This window comes from Lycium ferocissimum, chromosome 5 (genome assembly GCF_029784015.1).
Source record: "Lycium ferocissimum isolate CSIRO_LF1 chromosome 5, AGI_CSIRO_Lferr_CH_V1, whole genome shotgun sequence".
NCBI lineage: Eukaryota > Viridiplantae > Streptophyta > Magnoliopsida > Solanales > Solanaceae > Lycium > Lycium ferocissimum.
The window spans coordinates 7,612,995-7,635,040 of NC_081346.1; the positions used below are offsets into that span (position 1 = coordinate 7,612,995).

Consider the following 22,046-nt stretch of genomic DNA (forward strand, 5'->3'; position numbering starts at 1 on the left):
ATGAAACGGAGGGAATAATCTCTAGTTTATTTTAGCTTAACCTCTGGAGAAAGCCTTATATCAATGTTACTGTAAGCAGTTACTAGCTACCACTGGCTGCTTGTTTCCTTCTTCCATTGCAGTGGAGAGAAAAGTGGGTTCAGCACAAGCATTTAGACCCATCAGGAAAGTGTTCGCTGTGTAAGCCCCCATATTTCAGTAAATTAGAGTGCTTCAGTATTTGGTCACACCCCATTTGCCACCTTTAGCATACATAAATGTAGAAATGGTCTGTAATCAGCAAAGTACCTCATGTAGTCATCTTTGTCAAGATACAACATTCTTTGATTTTTTTTTTTTTCACTCATTTGAATTGAATATGGTATAAATGATGATGCTAAATCGTAGACCATAGCTATAAATCATAAAGAATAAGGAAAGAACAAATAATCCGCCCCAACATCCAGCAATCATCTTGAATTGCAATCAATGAGGATTCAGTAATATCACCGAGATTTTAGTTTAGCATGCCCCGTCGATCCTAGATGCTTATGTAACTGATTCCTGTGATGGGAGAAGCAGATAATTAGATATGGAAAAGAAGAGGAAATATAACCTCATTAATCAACATAAAGATTCATGACTAAGCCTGCATCACAGACCTTGAATCGAATTCCTCCCCACATGTATCGCACAAGTTGCTAGAAGATTTCGATTTTGCCTGAATTCAAATGAAACAATGTTACAAAACATAACAAAAGCTTGGTTGGTTACAACACATCAGAAGACACCCAATATAAGTTTCTCTGCCCTTTTAAAAGATTCACTTGAAATTGGAAGAGTACGGAACTGCAGAAATGAAGTAGTAAATTCTCAAAGATTGTTGAAGAGGGGGGAGAGGAAAAAGAGAATCACAAAGAGATTGACATCAAACAAGACAAGATTATCTTTGAACAGATGAATTTTGAGTACCTTCTGTTTCCTTCCTTTGGTTGCATCTTTTGATTTGTTATTTTTTTCCTTCTTTGCGGTAGTTTTCTTGTCTGTACCTTGACTTGTAACTTTTTCACTATTTCCCGAGACGTGATCTCCTTTGTGATCATTAGCAGTTTCTGCTGAAGGCTGGGACGAAGGCTCCTGGCAAGCTGAGCTATCATTACATGCACTTTTTACCTCGGAGTCAGTACCAACTTCAGCAACACGAGATCTTACATCTCCTGCTCCTCCTCCTGCTTCTTCTTCTTCTTCTTCTTGTGGTCTCCTGTTTCTTTGTCTCCGGCCACTATTTACATCTCCTCCTCCTCCTCCTGCTTCTTCTTCTTCTTCTTCTTCTTCTTGTGGTCTCCTGTTTCTTTGTCTCCGGCCACCCCTATTTCTCCTAGTACTTCTAAGGTTATTATATTCCATGAAGTCCATTTCATCATTACCGGTTTCACCCTGAACATTCTTTGCTGAAGTTTGACGACTGCCACCTGGACCTGCATTCTTCCTACTTTTGCGGCCAGATATCATAGCTTCAAGTACACTAGCTTCATCATCATCTAATCCAAGTTCATCAGCCACTCCCTTTAAATTACTGCCACTCTGATAATTAGTGGTCTCATCTTCCTCGCTGCTCTGAACCTCATCATCCTCACGCTCATCTTCTTGAATTCGTGTACTACCTTCTAAATGCTCTGCCAACTCATCCACCCCATCATCTGCAGATAAATCAGTTGTTCTATCAGCATCAGCTACGTTTTGCTCCTCACTTGCCCCATCGTCCACCAACCCTTCATATTCATCATCTTCGTCATCAAAAGCTTCTCTCAAAGCTGCCACCTTCTCCTTATGCTTCTTGGACTGCTCGTGATTTTTCCACTGTTTCTCGCTCTTGAACTTCTTCGAACATGCCACACAGTACAATTCATTCACATCTGCCTTCTTTTTCTCGTCCTCATCCGATTCCTCCTCAAATTCTTCATCTTCTAACTCCTCTACTTTCGTCCACTCAGGCTCTACATATTTCTTTGCTCTCTCAGCCTTCTGTCTCTCGAGCTCCTTCTTTCTCTTGCGTTCCTCTTCCTTTTTCTTCTCCATTTCCTCGTTCTTCTTCAACTGCATGTCAATCACTCTCTTATCTCTCTTTTTCACAAACTCCGCCAATCCTCTAACAGTCTCATTATATTCCCTTTTTGCCTTTTTCCTCAGCTTCTTGTTCTCATCCTCCATTATCCTCCTTGACTTTCTATTGGGTCCCGCCATCACGTCATACTGATCTACCCAACAAAAGTCCATCACTGTAGCAAATCCTGACCAATAGCTATAGAATGCTGTCGCCTGCATCATAATGTACTAAAAGGTTACTAATACAGCAATATGCACCGCATTTTACAAACAGAAAGCCCTAGAAAAGATCAACCAGGGTATCAAATTTCAACCCGGGCTACGTTGTTCTATTACTGATGGAATCAAGAAGTTGTCTTTTCCATTCTGAAGAAATTTTATTTCTAACCCTTAAGAAAAATTTGCATGTGAAACTAAAAATACAGCAAAAACCAATAACAGTGAGATCAAATAGCAAAGATCATGCATAGGGAACGGAATATAACGTAGTTGTCCATTATAGATATTCAAAATTTCTGCACATGCTCAAGAAACATATAATGCACAAAAATGGGGAAATTTTCAAAAGTATACAGCCCAACATAAAGTATTATGCCATGTAGCCCAATATACAATGTTATACAACATTTTACCTGCGGAAAGCATTATACATAATATATCCACCTTGTATAATAGTGTATAAAGGTGTTTATACACAAATACAGGCTAAACCGAGCTACATGGCGTAAATATTTTCTCCCATTAGACATAGAGCATAATTTCCCAAAAAAAAAAAAAAAAAAAGGGTGGTGGATTACATACCTGAGCATAAGGACTGTCCAAATTTCCCATAAGAGGAGCTTCTTTAGGCAAATCTGTCCCCAACTTCCTCGCGAAATTCAAATCAGTTTGATATATCTTGTCAAACAAATCACCATACACCTTATAAAACCCCTTCCCTTTATCCGAATATCCATTATACACCGAATTCGAAAAGAACGAAAACAAGTCCGGTACAGGACCCGAATTAGAACCCGAATTCGTTGGACCTGAATTGGAGAAAAGTATCTGAGACCGATGCGAGTCGTACCACGCGCGTTCCCGCGCGTCGGATAGAACTTCGTAAGCGTTCACTAGCTCTTGAAACGAAGCTGTTGCTTCGGATTCAGGTACGCCGGATCGGACAAGCTTGTCTGGGTGGCGTTGTAAGGCGAGCTTGCGGTAAGCTGACCGGATTTCGTCAGCGGTGACGTCACGGTTCACGCCGAGGACTTCGTATAGGCATCGCTTCTCAGACGACGCCATTACTTCTTTCCTCGCCCCCCTGAATGGCGGTTATTAGGGTTTTTCAATTGGGTAAAGCAAGTTACATGCTTATGTTTTGTTTGGCTGGAAAGGGTAATAGACCTTGTCTAGAACGGAGTTTAATGATCGTCTCCAAACGCGGCTGTATTATGTCGATTTATCGGACGTCAAAGGTAATTTGGTTTTGTAGTTTTTTTTAAGGGAAAAGGGTCAAAAATACCCCTCTACTTTGAAAAAAGAGCTAAAAATATCCTCCAAACTTATTTTGAATTAAAAATACCTCCCATCCCAAAGTTTTCAAATATCTTTTGTCTTGTGAATTATCCCCTAAAATAACGAAATCATTCTTGAAACCGCTCCATCATTTAAACCCTTGGACCCAACTAAATAATAACCCATAAAATCCACTTATTCCCCAATCGTAGGTTTGAAGTTTGAGAGAATCGGGAGAATAAAGGGATCTTATGGGTTATTATTTAGTTAAGGTCCGGGTTTAGCGATGGAGCGGGTTTAAATAATGATTTGTTATTTTGGGGATAATTTTTTAAACTGGGGTATATTTGAAAACTTTTTGGGATGAGAGGGTATTTTTGACCCACAATAAGTCACGAGGATATTTTTAGCCATTTATCCAAAGTAGAGGGGTATTTTTGACCCTTTTCCCTTTTTTTAATGGCTTAATGCATATGCGGCCCTTAAACTTTTTTTTTTCTTTTCATTTTGGCACTTCAACTAATTATTATTCCTATTGAATCTCTGAACTCATCTTCAAGTGTGTCTATCAAACACAATCTGACTTACATAGTATTTCATCTTTAATGTAGCAACATGCTAATATATAGTCTAATTTAATTATGCTATCTTTTAGTTAAGATTAGCAGTAATTGAGAGGAGAAAAAAGAGTAGCTATTAATTAAGCTGATAGTGAAAGACCAGAATCAACACATTCATGACCTAAAGAATAACTTATCACATGTCTAAAATATTACTCCACCTTCATTTTCCTAATTTAGTTTATGCTTCTAATAAAAATCAAATTTAAGGAGTTTGATAGACACACTTGAGGACGAGTTCAGGGGTTCAATAGGAACAACATTTAATTGAGGTGCCAAAATAGAAAAAATGGGCAAATTTAAGGGGGTCGTATATGCGTTAAGCCTTTTTTTATTGTCTCATTTGTTTTGTAGTTTATTATAGTTGCCTAAAGTCATAAGCCACTTTATATGAGTCCTAAATGACCCAAAAAGTGAGTTTGGGTATCAAAATAACACATAAAAAAAGTTACCAAAATACTCTTTGTGCACTAATTTAGTGCGCAATAAGACTAAACTATAAGCGCTCGTTTGGTATAAGGGATAAAGATAAATAATCTCGGGATTATATTTGAGATGAATTTATGTCACGTTTGGTTTGGATAAAATGGTGGCATAACTAATTCAATTCCGGGATTAGTTATCCCGAGATTGTAGTGTTATTTTATCCCTATAGGAAGGTGGAATAACTAATTCCGGAATAACTAATCCCATGATAAGTTATCCTGAAATACTTGTTTCCAACCAAACGACCCCTAACACTAAATTAGTGCGCAAAAGGTCTTTAATAAAAAATTCACACTTGTGTAATTTCAAACTTTTGAAATTTCATGTTTTTTTCATATTTTCACCAAAGATTAGTCATGTTTCAAAACGCCGGAATATCAATATTTCATATAGAACTTGATATCTTTTTATGCGAACAATAATGTAAGCTTAATGCATCAAGTATACGTAAACGTATGGATCATTGTTTTAGGGGCTGTAAAGTGCCGCGAAGTAAGTTTTATTTGTTTGGAAATTTATTATTTTTAGATTTAAGTGTTTTATTTTATAAGATTTTAATTTAAGCGTTTTATTATTTAGTCAAGGCATTACTTTATTTTGAATATGTCGATATTTTTTTAATAATTAATTTAGGACGTCACACGAATTATTAATAAACGACAATAAAGACTATAATAGTAGTATTTAACATAAATTTTAAGTACCTTATTTTTTGCAAAAAAAAAAAAAAAAAAAGTTCATGTCAAATTGAGAGCGAGGGAGTAGTTGATCTAGTTTGACCAGTTCAGCCATACAAGTGTCACTACCGTAGCAACATAACATCAAACGGCGTCGTATTAGTGTAGCTTTAATACACTGTCGGGTTAAAAATGTCACATTGACCGTGGCTCAGCTGACATTTGAAGCGACTGTAAAACAAACCCTAGCGTAAATTGCCGATCTGCGAGAGAGGATAAGCCCGATCAGATCGAATCCGATAAAAAATGGCTATGGCTGCGTTGAGACGTGAGGGAAGGCGTTTCGCTACACCGTTGATTTCTCCTAATCCTGCCATTGCTCTTCGTTCTTCCATCATCCCTTCCCAGTTAGTAGTTTTCTTCCAACATTATTTTTTTATCGTGTTTGTATGATTTCAATTCTGTAGCTCGCATTTTTTTCAAAGAGTTTATTCTGATTAGGCGGAATGGATACTAGAGATTCCTAGAACTGACCCTAGCTAATTTGGGAATTGACTGTGGTGGTTTGTGAGCACCTAGGCCAAACAAGGCTTAGGCACATGGGAAGGATTCACCAAGTTTCACATTTGATGGAATTCCAAGACTACTTCTTTTTTTCTTAAATCATTTTCTTATTGTATGCATCAAAATCTGTAGACAGCATGACTCGCTTTTTTTTTCCCCCCCTTATGTACCTCTGTTATTGCTTTTTAGTTGTTATTTCATTACGTCCGTTTGGATTTTTTTTTTTTCTGAGTTTATTCTGATTAGAGAGGAATGGATATTATTTATTTGCAGAGCTGATCCCAGCTAATTTGGTACGGAGGGGAAAATAATTGATTGATTGATCTATTATGTTGTTATAATGGTGGTGTCTAAGCTAGCTTGTGTGCACCTAGGACAACCAAGGCTTAGGCAGATGAGAATGATTCACCAAGTTCCATATTTGGTGGAATATGAACCATGGTTCCCCAAGGTTGCCACTCTAACTCTTCAACCACTAGGCCCAGAGGCGGATCTAGGTTTGTTATAAAATTGGTGCACCACTAAAAAAGGAGAAAAAAGGAAGCATTAAGTGGGAATTAATCCCTCTTCCTCTAGGTAAATTACTTAGCATTCAACCAAGTGCACCATTTAGCCTTCTTTGAGCATGCGTGCTAGCGGGTAATATTAGATCAAATCTAGGAATTATGTACGTAAAATGCCTAGTTTGGCGGAGAGACCATGGGTTCATGTGCACCAGTGTTGTCAAAGGCGCGCTTAAGCCCTGAAGCGAGGCTCAAAACATGTTGAGCGCTTCGCCTTGATTAATGTGTGCTTCGACTTGTCGTCATCAAGATTCTAAGACTTATTTTTCCTTGCCGATAAGTGTTTCCCGAAGAGGTAACACTAAGCAATTACAATATTTCACTTTATTGTTATTTTTTTCCAATTTCTTCGTCCATATATTTGTTATTCATGCTTATAATTATTAGTCTTGATCTAAACATATATATTTGTATTTTTTTCTCCATTGCGCCTTTTCTCATTAAAGCCCACGCTTTGTTTGCGCTTAAAGCCCCAACGGACTTTAGAGCTTTTTTGCGCTTTCCGCTTTTGATAACATTGATGTGCACCCTAAATTTGCCTATAATTCCACCGTTAGCTAGGCCGTCACTTGGTGGGAATTGCTCTGTTTTGTATTAGAGCACTTTTATTAACGATGAAGCCTCAGCTAGCAATTTAGGGTTGAAATTACCTCACTAGTTTTGGATAACAAAATTTAAATTTTGTGTAAAATCATTATGAAGGTATATTCTTCAGTTGGTGCACTAATTTGGTTCGAGAAATTAGCATAGTTCGCTTCATCAAAAAGAAATTAGCATAGTTCGTTTTGTTATCTTTGACAAGGGTGCATTTCCCCTTTTCTCTTCAGTCAAAGGAGGTAGTTTGCTTTTTATTCAATCTATAAGCAGGACAAAAGCAAAAATGTTATTATTGCTTCTTCTTTTTTCCCGAAGGTGTCTGCATCAAAATCCTAAAAATTGAGTCTTTCTTTTTTCTTTTAGATTTAAGAATATAACTAGTTATTTTTGTGAAACTCGTAACTATAGAATATACTAGTTATTTGGGCAGAAAGAAAGAGGTTGGCTTAGATTTTGACCTTATATAGACTTGTAATTGACATGATCTGAGCTTGGATAGAGATTTCGAAACTTGGAAGAAGTACAGAATGTTAATAGATTTTTTTGGAACAGAAGTTGTAATGAGAACAATTGTAGAAATGGATGATGTTCAAATAATATCAATTAATTGTGACTTCTTTTGGATGGATTACGGGGGTTGCTGCACTGACATGAAGTTTGTTCCATGGGCCTTTATGTATCAACAGGAGAAATGATCTACCTATCTGCATCTATAACGGGCTCATGCTCAGCACCTTAGCTGAAAATAATATGTTATTATCCATTAGCATGTCCTGTTCCAAGAAAAGACATCCTGTTCAGTTTCATAGCATTTCTGCTTTTTTTATGACTTCCATTTATATGCAGGGAACCAGTCTCATCAGGAGTTCGATGTATTTCAACTCAAATTGGTAAGAGTTACCTGTAATCATTTGATGCACCCCACTTTCCTCTGTCACTCCTATGTTCTCGTGAACTTTTCTACCAATTTTCTTGTTGCTGCATTAAGTGTTCACATTGAGCATTCCCTTGGGCAGTGAGAAACCGCATGAAGAGTGTTAAAAATATCCAGAAGATTACAAAGGCTATGAAGATGGTTGCTGCTTCAAAGCTTAGAGCTATTCAAACTAGAGCTGAAAATTCACGTGGCCTATGGCAGCCCTTTACTGCACTTCTTGGTGACTCTGCTAGTAAGTTCATAATTAGATTGTCTGGATCTAACCAAATTCTTGAATCAGTTAGTGATAGAAAGTGGTGGAAGGATAGGGATGAATCACCTTATGTATTTTCATGCGTCCTTTCGTCTGCTGCCTATTCCTATTTAGCTTATCTTGTATATCCCTGATTCTGGAATTAGTATTTACTAATTCTATTGTTTAACTGGTAGGCATCAAAAATAAGAAAGAAAAATCCCTTCCCCATCACACACAAAGACTGAAGAAACCACTGAGGCAGAATTAGTCATAATTTAGTGCATTGAAACTCAGTAGCTGGACGATTGTCTATCAGGGTTTCCCGGACCAATGAGAATGTCTTAACCCCAGAATATTTTGAATTGAGATACTTCATAAATGTGGGAAAAGGATAAAATGAAATTGTCCTCCTCTCTCTGCCTGTTGATTTGCGGTCTAATGTCAATGTTCTATGTATTTGATGCAACAACTAAATCAACATCTTGTAGAAATGCGTGTTGTTGACGAGACTTCTGAAATACATTTGGCTACATCGAAGTTTGTAAATTTGATGCCTCAACTTTAAGCAGTCTACAAGATTTCAATCTTTGGCTGGTAACACATCTGATGTTTGCTTCAGGTGTTGATGTCAAGAAGAATGTTATTGTTACCATTTCTGCAGACAAAGGTCTTTGTGGTGGAATCAATTCTACATCTGTCAAGATAAGCAGGGCTCTTCATAAGTTGAATTCTGGTAAAATGCAAGATCGTTTAACATTGAGTATATCTATTCTTGAGGAATTAGTTTAAGATTGCTTTGTTTGTAATTGCTAGGTCCTGAAAAGGAAAATAAGTATGTTGTCTTGGGGGAAAAGGCAAAGGCTCAGCTGGTGCGAGATTCGAAAAAAGACATTGAACTGATCATGACGGAGTTGCAGAAAAATCCTCTTAACTACACACAGGTTATGATGTTTCACATCTTCCTTATTACAACTTTGTGTGAAGCGTACCCACTATTTGTTTTCCTTATTCTTCCTACTATTGGTTGAAGACAGTGCTGCTGTAGGCTCACTCTCTGGTATGTGGATTTTTCATTTGCCTTAGCGTACCCTTGCCGCGCTGGTGTGACATGCGATGATACTTTGTGCATAATATTCAAAATACAGGCAAATTAGCAAGAGACTGGATGTACCTGTATTATAATTAAGAAAAAGGAATGCATTTACATTTATCAAATGCTTGCACACAACATTGCATGCACCTCTATCAGATACTTGCACACACCTTAATTTGAACCAGGTCATTAGCCGAGTCCATGTAATATAGGGCTCACATATTTTTTTGGTTTGATGTTACATGAATAAGTGATACAATCTACATGTTGCATTTGCTTACAGAATTGTAGATATTTGAAAGCTATGTCTCAGTCGCCTTTATTTCGGTTTTCAGAATGTCAACTTTGGCATATTTACATTCTTGTTAGTTTTACACGTGTAAAAAAAAAAAACCTTACTTTTTCTTCAAAAAACACGTGTAAAGCAAACAGTTTGATCGCAAAAAAAAAACCTTCAAATTTCTGTGAATTAAATGAAAATCATATTGTGGCTGCAATACTTATGCACTGAAAGAATATACCAATAGCTATTTATATTGACTTCTCTAATTCCTTCTACTTATTTATGCCATTTCTCTTGCAGGTTTCTGTGATGGCAGATGACATCTTGAAGAATGTCGAATTTGATGCACTGCGGATTGTTTTTAATAAATTCCAGTCAGTTGTCTCATTTTTGCCAACAGTGTCCACTATACTATCTCCAGAGGTGCCTAAACTGGAAGATCTTGTTGTTCACTATGTTTCTTTCTATTGTGAGTATCTGTTTCCTGAAACAACTCGTTTGTGGTTTATGTAGGTTGTAGAGAGGGAGGCTGAATCAGGTGGAAAGCTTGGAGAATTGGATTTATATGAAGTTGAAGGTGCTGAGACAAAGTCAGAAGTTCTTCAGAACCTAGCTGAATTTCAGTTTTCATGCGTAAGTTTTGCCTTTTTAGTGTTAGAATCCTCTAATAAGCTTGTTATTTGATCTTCACGGCTTGTAAATAGCTGCAGTACTGATTTGGTAGTGGGAAAAGGAAATTAGTCTTGACCGTGTTTCAGATAGATATTTTGAGTGCTAAGAAAATGATTTCTTTCAAGGTGATGAATATGATATTTGGTGTGTTCTAAAATCTGGTAAATGACAAAATGTCTTTTCCAGGTTATGTTCAATGCAGTTCTAGAGAACGCTACTAGTGAGCAAGGAGCAAGAATGTCTGCTATGGATAGCTCCAGCAGAAATGCTGGGGACATGCTTGATCGTCTCACTCTTACTTACAACAGGTCTTACTTTTACCCAGTCTCTATCACACGCATTTCACCACCAAGCTCTCATACCTGCGTACACAGTCTAACAGAAAGACATGTTTATCTCACTCAAACTTGGCTTTTACACATACCTTTAGATGCTCCAGAGGAAAATAATTAAATAAATAAAACCCCTCAAAAGTACCCTAAGCTCTGTACTTATTTCACATGCATATCTACATTCATGCAGTCATGAACCTACAAACGAATTGCTATTATCTTTATTGATGGCCATCATACTGCAGATTTGCTATGGCTTTATAGACACCACTTATAGTGACCAATGGCGGCTGATATGTTATGATTTACACAGATTACATTTGTATAATTTTGTGGATAACATATAATTTAGAAAGTTGATCAGTTCTTTGTTGTCTGTCATTTTAACCAGTCTTTTCTAATTTTTGCGTGAACCAGAACCCGTCAAGCATCTATCACCACAGAACTGATAGAGATCATATCAGGAGCATCAGCTCTGGAGGGTTAATTGGACAAGCTACCGCTTTTATCTGATGGAGAAATAAGAAAAATGTGTAGGCTTTCTTAGCACCCTGGGGTGACCAATTATCCGTTTTGATTTATGAATAATCTCCTGGTTAACTTTATTTCTGGGAAAATTGGTTTAACTGTTACAAAGATAGTCATAAATGCCTTTTGATCTGTTTCTTTTCATTTTTGTACCGGGCTTGAATGGCCGTAACTTGTTCAAGAAAATTTTCTTGAAAAGCTCTGTCTTTATATGCATGTTTTTTTGGCTTCTAAGTTGACACCTTGGCCTTTCATCAAGGTTTTCCCTATGTGAGATATTCTGGTCTGGTGTAAGGACTTTGTGAGTGTTTCTAAATCTAATCTGGATCTATCAGCCTCAAAATTGGCTATGGAACATTTACGGCCATGACAGTTCAACAATATAAACATATGTATAGTTTATATAGATGGACTTGCAAAGTTACCTAATTTCTTCATTATGAAAGTGCATGTTTTAGATGATTGTGATTTTCTGAGAGAAGCCTAAGGTCGTGTATGCTAGTTAGGATGGAGTGTGTAAATTTCTCTTCTCAAAACCTTGAAACTTGTCCTGGGCAATATTTTGCCTACTGAGTATTCCATTGCTCAAAATTTTGTAAACATGGGAAGTGCATTAATGTTCAGTTGCTGATGTAAAAAAAGTACTCCATTAGTCTTCAGCTGAGTTTATGTTATCTTCACCTTACAGCAGTGGAGACGAGCTCGTGCGATATAACTGCGCGTAGAGACCATGCAGATGCCTGGTTTCTTATTGTAATTTTATTATTTGCTAAATCTTTGATAAAGAAACCGAAGCTCACTTTTTACCTGCTGCAGATTAACTGTCATGTTATTTTTCTGCTACGATATTGTGGCGAAAGTCTTCCATTGTCAACTTTGCCTCCATTGACAATTATAGTGTAGCTAAATGTGTATTTTGGCTTTCATATTCGCAATCATGAATAAGCACATCCCTGTTTTTAGGGAGAGCATGGATTTTGACCAAATAAATGTCATGTCGTGCTTGATCAAATATTGGGCCCGTCCAATTTGAAAAATCCAGCTACTGTTTCATATCATTTTTTTGTGCGGAATGCCCTTCGAAGGCACTGGTTCTTAATTTTTGCCCTTAGCTAAAAATCCTTTGGTTCCGGGTTCGACGCTTAGTCAAAAATTAAAAAAAAAAATTGCAAGGTAGAGTTTGGATTTGCAAGGCAGAGTTCTGCCTCAAACTGTACCTGATCAGGCAGAGTTTGAGGGCAAAGTTTGAAACTCTGCCTGATCAGGCGGAATTTGACTGCAAACGCTATCTTAAGGCAAAGTTTGACTGCAAATTCTACTTTAAGGTAGAGTTTTGCCTTCATGCATAAGACAAAACTCTACCTTAAGGTAGAGGTTTGCATTAAGGTAATTTTTTTTTGTTTTTGTTTACTTAGTTGGAATTTGGTAAAATTCTGCCTTTAGGCCTAACTTTGCTATGAAACTCTGTCTTGCGATTTTTTTTTATTTTTTTTAAATGAGCCGGGGTTGAATTCAGGATCTCGGGGTATTAGGCTAAGGTCAAAAATTAAAGACCACCAATTTGAGGGACAAAAAATTAAAGACCAGTGCCTTTGAAGGGAAATCGTGCAAATAACCCGTTTCAGATCTTATTTCACTTGTAAAAGAAGTGTTCCATCCTAACGGATGTGGTTCGATATCCGTAAAAATACTTAATTAAGGCAATATTCTTTTTGAAGCTTTAATTTAAAGATTCTCGAAGACGAGTTTCTATTATCTAATCAAACCTTGTTGGAATGGTGATATGCTCGTTGCTTATGCTACAATTAAACACAGGATCTGCCAAGCTCTTATAATAATACGTCTAAAGAGTGTGCCGGCCACATAAGCTTCCTCCCGTAAAAAACTGCTTCTCTATTCAATAGTAAATATCACTATCACCACTATTTTATTATGAGAAAAGACATCATTTAACCCTTGAACTTGGCACGAAAACTCAGTTTAGCAACTAAACTTAACTTGTATTTATTTACCCCTCTTAACAACTTTCATCCCAATTATTTACCACCCTGAGAGCTGACGTGGCAAAAAAAAAAGTAAAAAAAAAATTAAGAGAGTGAAAAGGTGGGCCCGCTGATATATATAGATATATATTATTATATAATTAAAAATAAAATAAAAATAATATATAATTAAAAAATAATTAATTATTTTTTCTCTCCACCCCACCCCACCCCATGACCCCCCCCCCTCTTCTTCACCCCACAATCTCTCGTTTCCCCCACCACCATCTTCTTCACCCTTCATTTTTTATTTTTCTCTTTCTTCTTCTTTCTCCTCATCCTACCATAACCACCCATAACAACAACACCCACATCTTTAACCCACACTCACACCCACCACCACCACCACCATCACCCCACCAAATTTCATCCCATTCCTTCTCAAAATCATTATTTCATAATTTTATTTTTGAAAGAAAACAAAAATCAAAATCAAGAAACCAAAAAATGGTAAGAAAAGAATGATGAGAATATAGAGAGAAAGAGGAATGGTGGTGGGGGCGGGCGTGGGTGGCGTGGGGGTTGTGAAGATGACGAAATGGTGGGGGGGGGGTATGGCGTGGTGGGGGAGGGGGGGGGGCGGGGGGCGGTGGGCGCTGCGGGGGGGGGTTGTGAAGAAGACGAAATGGTGGGGGAGGGGGCTATGGGGGGGGCGGGGGTGTGGGCTGGGGTGGGGGTTGTGAAGAGAAGATGGTGGTGGTTATGGAATAATGATTATGGAAGAAATGGAAAACAAAATCAAAATCAAGAAACCAAAAAATGGTAATAATAATAATAGCCAACAATAACAACCACAATAATCAATTTGGACGAATTTGAAAAGAAATGGGATGAAATTTGGTGGGGTGATGGTGGGTGTTGTTCTTATGGGTGTTATTCTTATGGGTGTTTATGGTAGGATGAGGAGAAAGAAGAAGGAAGAGAAAAATAAAAAATGAAGGGTTGGTAATTTTTTAGTATTGATTATTTTGCTTGGCGGCGGTGCGGCGGCGCGGGCAAGTGGCGGAGGTGTGGCGGCGGCGGGGCGGGGGGTGGTGTTGAGGAGAAAGAAGAAGAAAGAGAGAAGGAGGAAAGAAGAAGAAAGAGAAAAAATAATAAAGAAAAATAAAAAATGAAGGGTTAGTCATTTTTGACATAGCAACGACATTAGCGACGATGTAGCGATGACGTGGCGCGAGTGTAATGCACGCTCCCATTGTGAGAGTGGTATTATTTTCTTAGGTGGTAAATAATTGGGATGAAAGTTGTTAAGAGGGTAAATAAATACATGTTAAGTTTAGTTCTTAAGCGAGTTTTAAATCAAGTTGAGGGTTAAATGATGTCTTTTTTCTTTTATTATTTGTGAGTTACTATGTTTTATGTTTGGTGATTGGAAATAGTATTATCTTTATTAAATGTTACCAACTGTATTCTGATGATATCTCAGCACAGGAAAAGCAATCCAGATATTTCCTGAAAGCAAGTGTCAAACTCAATCAAGAATGTGAATCTTAACCATTGATATTTTTCTCTCAAATAATCATGAGGTCAATTCTTGCTTGTTCTTATTCCTATGGTACAACGATAACTCTTGTTATTGTTTTGATGCAAGATGGAATCATGTGTACTGACTCTTTGTCCGTTAGCAAAATTAGGTGAATGGTAATGGTTCCTTTGTCCTGTTAGGTTCGTTACAACCCATGAGAGAGGAATGTTTAGCTAGATCCCCACAACGTGATATGTCTTTTAACTCCACCTTTATAGGCGCTTTTTTCTTCGTCGTTATTTTTTTCCTTAACAAATCTAGTCCTTTTACCCCCCACGTGCACAAATCACAAATCTAATCACAGTTGTCACAACTAAATGTTTCTCTCTTTTTAGTTTTACGTCAAGCTACTAAGTAGATTGCATGAACTTAGGGGTCGTTTGGTTGGTTGGATAAGAATAACAATTCTGAAATAAAATGCGGGATTATTTATCTCGCATTTGGTTATATGGGTATTAATCAGTTTCCGGAATTGTTTTATCCCATCATATCTATCACATATAGAAGGTGGGATAGCTAATCCCATGAAATAAACTTATTTGTCTCATTTCGCATATCAAAGGACGCCTTAAACTTTCGGGTGTGGTGTGATAATAATGCCCAAGTATGATTATCATCAAATTCAGCAGTGGCTGTTGGTTCAGTTGTTGCTCTCATTAGTTCCCTTTAAGATAAAGGCAGTTCTCATGATAATTACTTGTGATGCATGTGGATCCATATACTTTTAAATGGTTCAAGGACCTTATTTATTTTATGCAGGGTGCAATGAAGACCATGGCTCCAACTAAGTTGAGATCTCAATTCCTATCACCCAAAAAAAAAAAAAAAAAAAAGGAGATCTTAATTCCTAACACCCCCCCCCCCCCCCCACGCAAATTCCCACTTCTTCCAGAGAAAAATAATACAAATAAATAGAAGTAGCCGTTAGTTATTTTAAAATTCGCATGACATAAAGTATTCCAATCACACGGTTCTCGTGGCCTTCGTCAAATACTCATTTATCTTTATAAGATCTAGGTTTATTATATTATATGTACATATGTTGTGGTTGTACTTGAAAGAATTGAAAAATAAATATTAAATGAAATATAGACCTGGTCTTTGGGATTGACAATTGCAAGACTGTGACATTGCATTTACATAATTCCACATTCAAAGAGTTGAACAACTTTTGTTTTCAGAAATTGACATTGGTTGAGAGTTGAGACTTTCAATTACTATCTTTCTGCTACTTATAGATTATTATTCACAGGTCAAGTCTTGATTATTGGAAAAAATATGAAAAGTTGAATTTGCATCAAAGGGATATCTCATTGACAGGGGAAGCTAAAAAGTTGATATTGACAGTATTAATATTATACGGAGTACAATATATGCCGAGTAATTGAGGATGTAATTTTGTATCAACAACAATAATGTGAATGATAATATTATCAAACTCTAGAAAAGCTTCTAACAAAGTTCATTCATCGTGCACGATAATACTGTCAAACTCTAGGTAAGCTCGTAAGTAACAAAGTTCATACATCGTGCATGGTAGTACTGTGAACGATAATACTACCAAACTCCAGATAAGCTCGTAACAAAGTTCACACATCGTGCACGGTAATATGGTGAATGATCATGCCGTTGAATTCTAGATAAGCTCGTAATAAATTCATACATCGTTCACAGGGATAGCGTGAAACAAAATCACATTATTTCTACATATGAGCAAATATGATGAAATCTCAAGAATTATTACTTCCAATAGTTTATAGTCCATTATTATTATATTAAATAATCTTGCAAATGATCTATCTTTTAATAAAATATTAATTATCATCCATCTCTATTTGGCTATAGATCGAGATCATTCACCAAACATTATACTTTATTCTTTCATACACAATTATTTCTCAAACCTCTACTTTTGATAATGTTGATATTAGTTTACAAAAATTGTAAACTACATGACCCAGCTAGTGTCGAATCTAGAATTTTCATTGAGAGGGTTCGAAAAATAAAAATGTAGTGCTTGAGATTTGAACCTGGCTTCAAAGTGAATTTTCAACCCCCTAAACTACTGAACCAACCCCTACTCTTGTGTTCAGAGTATTCAAAATCTATATATGTGCATCAAAACTATAAAAATACCTTATATATAAAGTGTAATTTATTGCTAAAGGGTGTTCGGGTGAACACCCTCACTGGGCTAGATCTGCCCTTGTAAGTGGAGTGAGGTGGGGGGTTGTAAGAAAAAAATTATAAAAGTAAAATAAAAGATATGAAATACAAAATTTGAGAGGCGTGGGGTTGGGGGTGGGTGCGGTGGGTTGTGGGTGGTGGAGGTTGGGTGGGGTGTGCGGTTGGTGTGGTGTGGAGTGGTGAGGCTTGGGTGGGTATTTTTCAACAAATATTTTCGACTACCCAATCGAACATGAGAAAATAAGTAAGAAATTCAATTATTTTCCACTACCCAACCGGACATGAGAAAATAAGTAAGAAATTCACTCATTTTCTACTACCCAACCGAACATGAGAAAATTTTTCAAGAACACATTTTTCAGGAAAACATTTTCCGTGGAAACCAAACACACCCTAAATCTTAAGACTTTATAAATGCTTTTATATCGGTGAAAATTTATAAATAGCTAATTTCATGTCTTTATTTTTTACGAAATATTTCCAAACACAAGAAAAATGAAGGAAAAATAATTGTCTCCAAAATCAAGTTCCAGATTGATTCTGAAAATTAGTTTTTACGCTTATCACTTAACTTTAATATCAAAATAACTTTACAAAAGAGCACTCCCTACAAAGATTTTTTTTACATTTCTAAGGCTCGAACGCAAGACCTTAATTTTATTTTTGGAAAAATGTCTAAATTACACCCCCAACCTTTGCCCGGATTTGCTGTAACACATCTAACCTTGACGGTGGTCCTATTACCCCCTGAATATATTTTTAAAGCATTTCTTTGGCTTTTATCTGGAAAAATCAAAACAAAATCCAACGCGACACCAGCCAAGACTCGATTATGAAAGAATATAGTAATTCACAAGATCAAATTCCAAGAGAATCAATTGCTTTCTCCATGAAAAAAAATTAAGAGTGTAAGAGATAATTCTAATTTTTTGTTTTGTTCGAAGAGTAAAATGACCTGAAAATGACTGGATTCCTTTATTTTTTGGCATTTTGTTCAGCACGTATTTGAATTGTTATCCAGCTCACTCGATAAATGCCAAAGAAATTCCTTAAAAATATAAAGTTAGGTGCATTATAGCATATTCGGGCAAAGGTGACATTTTCCCTTTTATTTTTTCAATTCAATGGCTTAAATGAAAGTTATTTTGAGGAATTTCGTTTCAGCGGATGACTTTTTCCCCTGAATATTTTAATTCTCTACCGATGATTTTTTATTTTTTTGTCATTATAATGGACCGGGTCCTAAATAAATTTAAATATTGATTTTAATTTTTTAAGATACTTTTTTTTTTTCAAAAAATTTATAGCTGTCACGTCATTGAATAGATACGGAAAATATATTTCAGGCTAATATGACTATGGAAGCTAACTTCTTAAAGTTAAGTGACTTCGGGAAGACAAAACAAAGTTGAATGACTATGATAGCCCATTGCCAGAAGTTGAGTGACCATCCAATCTTCTAACTCATCAAGAGTGAAAGTGAATTGGTTATCCAAAATTATTTCTAATCTAAATTGAAAGAAATTGGTTTGGTGTTATAAATAATCGAATATATATATGTACACGCTCATATGAATGTAAGTTCTGGCAAACAAAGTTTTCTAGGACATAAATTATATGGCATTTGGGCAACAAAGTTTCTCCTCATGTAATTAGGTAATTTACTTATATTATAGTTCTCTCCATATTATTTCAATTTTCGAAGGGTCATTGCACAAATGTCCTTATTTCGTGCTGGTCTTTAATTTTTGGCCCTCAAATTTGTAGTCTCTAATTTTTGTCCTTCAAAATTTTTGGCACGGCATAACTTAGATTTCGCTCGGTACAATTTGCGTTTAGCTTCAACATATGTATCATAACATCCCACAAGTTATGTCAGACAAGACAAAACTTTCAACATTTGACATAATCTGAAAGCATAATTTTAGATTTCGCTCGGCATTTTTTACGTTTAACTTCGGCATATATATCATAACATCCACACAAATTATCCTGGACAAGGCAAAACTTTAAACACTCAACATAATATGAGTACTACAAAACTTATGCTGCATAGCTTAATTCCCGCAGAATTTATGTTGAGTGAGACAAAAGTTTAGTTTCCGAAGATAAAAATATTACAGAAATTATGTCGAGCGAAGCAAGTCTATATATTTTCATTAAATATGTAGAAAAGACAAAAATTAGCGACCACATATATGAGGGACAAAAATTAAAGACCAATGTGTTTGAAGGACGATCCATGCAAAAACTTGATTTTCGAGCGATGCTTGATAAGCAGGACTCAAGATTGGACTTTACTTTAGAAGTAGCTTTTATTTGAAGGAGGGCCCTTTTATTACTTATTAGTCCCTTACATTAAAAATATTACTATTATTATTATTATTTATTTATTTATTTTTTCCCAAATCCATGTATAGCGGGAACTTAATGTATCGTGCTGCCTTTTTTAATTAATCTGAACACTTTTAATAAAACAAACACCTCAATGAATACATTTCGTAAAAGACAGGTCAGAACGCAGAGAAGTAGCACAACATTTTCTTCATAAAAGGACTGTCAATTCATAGAGAAGTAAGAAAAGGTTTCTTTAAAAAAGAGTGGGGAATCATAGAAAAGTAGCCAAAGAGAACAACTTTATTTTGTATCTCACACAAACTAACAAAATAGTTGCATGAGAAGTCAGTGGACGCAAAGAATACGGACACAAAAGTGTAAGATGACAAAATAAAAAACTCACACGACTAGCGAGGAAGTTTTTCAGCACAAGGGAAGGGGGAGAGTATTTCTATTCAAAGAGGAAGTAGCTCAAGAGTCTCTACTCTTCAATGGCTTCCAAGTCTAACGTTAAGAGCAATAGTTATAGGTCTTCAAGAAAATGAAGAGTTGGGCTGATATACGATGAAAGAATGTGTAAACATTTTAATCCATTGGACCAAAAAACAAAAAGAAAAAAGCATAATGAACATCCCGAGAACCCAAATCGTATCCATGCTATATGGAACAAGCTCCACTCTTCCGGACTTACTAAGAGGTATATCATATATGTTCATTTTGGTTCTATATAATGGGCGATGGCGGAATCGTATTTTTCTTGGGGGGCTAAACATATAAAAAAAAAAAACGAAGAATCGGATTCAGCATCTACTATTTATACAATAAAACATAACTTTAACTTTTTATATATAGAGTCATTTTTCTCCAAGGGGGGTTCGGGTGAACACCTTAGCCACCACTTGGCTCCACCCCTGGACCCAGTATACATGTGCAACGCAGGTGCAGGAAAACTAGTAACCAGAAAGAAAGGTTGGCATTTATTTATAATGACGATCTATTTAACTCAACACAAGTCAATAATTCATACCCTCACTTGTCTGCATGCAATTATGATTCAGATTTAGCCCTGACTTTACGAAAACTTGGGTCATGTGACTATTGTTTCAAGCTATGACCAATCAACGGAAGTTCTAATTCAACATTCTTTCACTTGAACGTCGTTGATAAAGAATAACAAAGACAACATTTTTTTAAGCTTTATGAAAACCAGAATTGAAGAGACAAAAATAAAATAATAAATAGGGGGTTGGGGGTGGGGTGAACAATTACATTAAAGTTTCCCGTACTAGCCATGGGAAGTTAATGCAAGTCGCTAAGTCCTTCAATCATCGAGTACACTATCGATTTCCCACACTTATCATAACTACATCACCGATCTTTAGCTTGCAAAATAAACAGTATAAGATACAAATAAAGGAAAAGACTAATAATACTTCTAGGACTATTCTAAAGCTTCAATTTCAGGTCCCACGTTTTATCATCACCATACAACAATCCAGATCATTCACAAAAATGTATTATGTATTCTTTCATGCATAATTGTTTCTCAAACCTTTATTTTGATAATATTGATATTATTTTACAAAATTATAAACTACATGACTCGACATACACGTGCAATACACGTGTCTGAAAACTATTACTATACTAAAAATGAAAATCCCTCAAATCAAAAGTTAAATTACTAAAATACCTTTTCTACTAATCCAAGCATCCTATTTTCCATTTTTTTTCCTTTTTCCGTTTACCTCAAACCAACAAAGCCAAAAATTTTATTAAAAAGGCAATAAATTCTAAAAGTGGAAAGACTTTTTTGAACCGAATAAAGCCAGTATATACTTGTGTGTTTACAAGCACCAACAACAATTAGATATTATGTTTTCTAGGACATGTTACATTTGAGAAAAAGTACCTATCCACAACTCCACTATTCTACAGAATAGATTGTATCACCCACCAATACAACGTGTCCACAACTCGACTATTCTACAAGATAGATTGTATCGCCCACCGGTACAACGTGTCCACAACTCAACTATTCCATCCTATTTAGAAATTTGTACCACTCTAGTGGCTTATACACGCAATGGTACACGGATGAGTAGTAGAGGAATCGACAAAAATGTCATAATTTATGCCGAGCGAGACAAAAGTTCAGTTTATGAAGATAAAAATATTACAGAAATTATGTCTAGCGAAGCAAGTCTATATATTTTCATTAAATATGTAACAAAGACAAAAATTAACACCACAGATATGACGGACAAAAATTAAAGACCAGTATGCTTGAAGGACAATCCGTGCAAAAACTTGATTTCCGGGCGATGCTTGATAAGCAGGACTCAAGATTGAACTTTACTTTAAAAGTGGGTTTTACTTGAAGGAGGGCCCTTTTATTACTTATTAGTCCCTTGTATTAAAAATATTCTTCTTCTTCTTCTTTATTTTTTTTCCCAAATCCACGTGTAGCGGGAACTTAATGTATCGTGCGGCCTTTTTTTGATTAATCTGAACACTTTTAATTAAACAAACAGCTCAATGAATACATATCTTAAAAGACGGGTCAAGACGCAGAGAAGTACCACAAGATTTTCTTCATAAAAAGGACTATCAATTCATAGAGAAGTAAGAAAAATTTCTTTAAAAAAGAGTGTGAAATCATAGAAAAGTAGCAAAAGAGAACGACTTTATTTTGTATCTCACTCAAACTAACAGATAACAATAGTTGTGTGAGAAGTCAGTGGACTCACAGAATACGGACACAAAAGTATAAGATAACCAAAAAA

At 36.1% G+C, this 22,046-nt stretch overlaps 2 protein-coding genes across 2 annotated transcripts; one reads left to right on the top strand and one right to left on the bottom strand.

Annotated features, from left to right (window-relative positions):
• Window positions 1-219: 219 nt before the first annotated feature.
• LOC132055753 (DNAJ protein JJJ1 homolog) lies at window positions 220-3,478 on the bottom strand. Its single transcript, XM_059447722.1, has 4 exons — window positions 2,887-3,478; window positions 952-2,298; window positions 642-700; window positions 220-543 (listed from the first exon to the last, which is right to left on the bottom strand). The coding sequence occupies exons 1-4, from the start codon at window positions 3,367-3,369 to the stop codon at window positions 486-488; spliced, it is 1,947 nt and encodes a 648-aa protein (XP_059303705.1). The 5' UTR covers window positions 3,370-3,478; the 3' UTR covers window positions 220-485.
• Window positions 3,479-5,524: 2,046 nt separating this feature from the next.
• On the top strand, window positions 5,525-11,408 carry LOC132055754 (ATP synthase subunit gamma, mitochondrial-like). The gene is made up of 9 exons (XM_059447723.1): window positions 5,525-5,772; window positions 7,936-7,979; window positions 8,106-8,258; window positions 8,881-8,994; window positions 9,075-9,202; window positions 9,938-10,060; window positions 10,151-10,270; window positions 10,496-10,617; window positions 11,059-11,408. The coding sequence occupies exons 1-9, from the start codon at window positions 5,672-5,674 to the stop codon at window positions 11,126-11,128; spliced, it is 975 nt and encodes a 324-aa protein (XP_059303706.1). The 5' UTR covers window positions 5,525-5,671; the 3' UTR covers window positions 11,129-11,408.
• The last annotated feature ends 10,638 nt before the right edge of the window (window positions 11,409-22,046 follow it).

Coding starts and splice junctions, on each gene's coding strand:
- LOC132055753 (XM_059447722.1), bottom strand. CDS start 3,369: ATGGCGTCGTCTGAGAAGCGATGCCTATACGAAGTCCTCGGCGTGAAC. Junction 2,299..2,886: donor TGGACAGTCCTTATGCTCAG/GTATGTAATCCA, acceptor ATTATGATGCAG/GCGACAGCATTCTATAGCTA. Junction 701..951: donor CCAAAGGAAGGAAACAGAAG/GTACTCAAAATT, acceptor ATTTGAATTCAG/GCAAAATCGAAATCTTCTAG.
- LOC132055754 (XM_059447723.1), top strand. CDS start 5,672: ATGGCTATGGCTGCGTTGAGACGTGAGGGAAGGCGTTTCGCTACACCG. Junction 5,773..7,935: donor TCTTCCATCATCCCTTCCCA/GTTAGTAGTTTT, acceptor ATTTATATGCAG/GGAACCAGTCTCATCAGGAG. Junction 10,618..11,058: donor CTCACTCTTACTTACAACAG/GTCTTACTTTTA, acceptor TGCGTGAACCAG/AACCCGTCAAGCATCTATCA.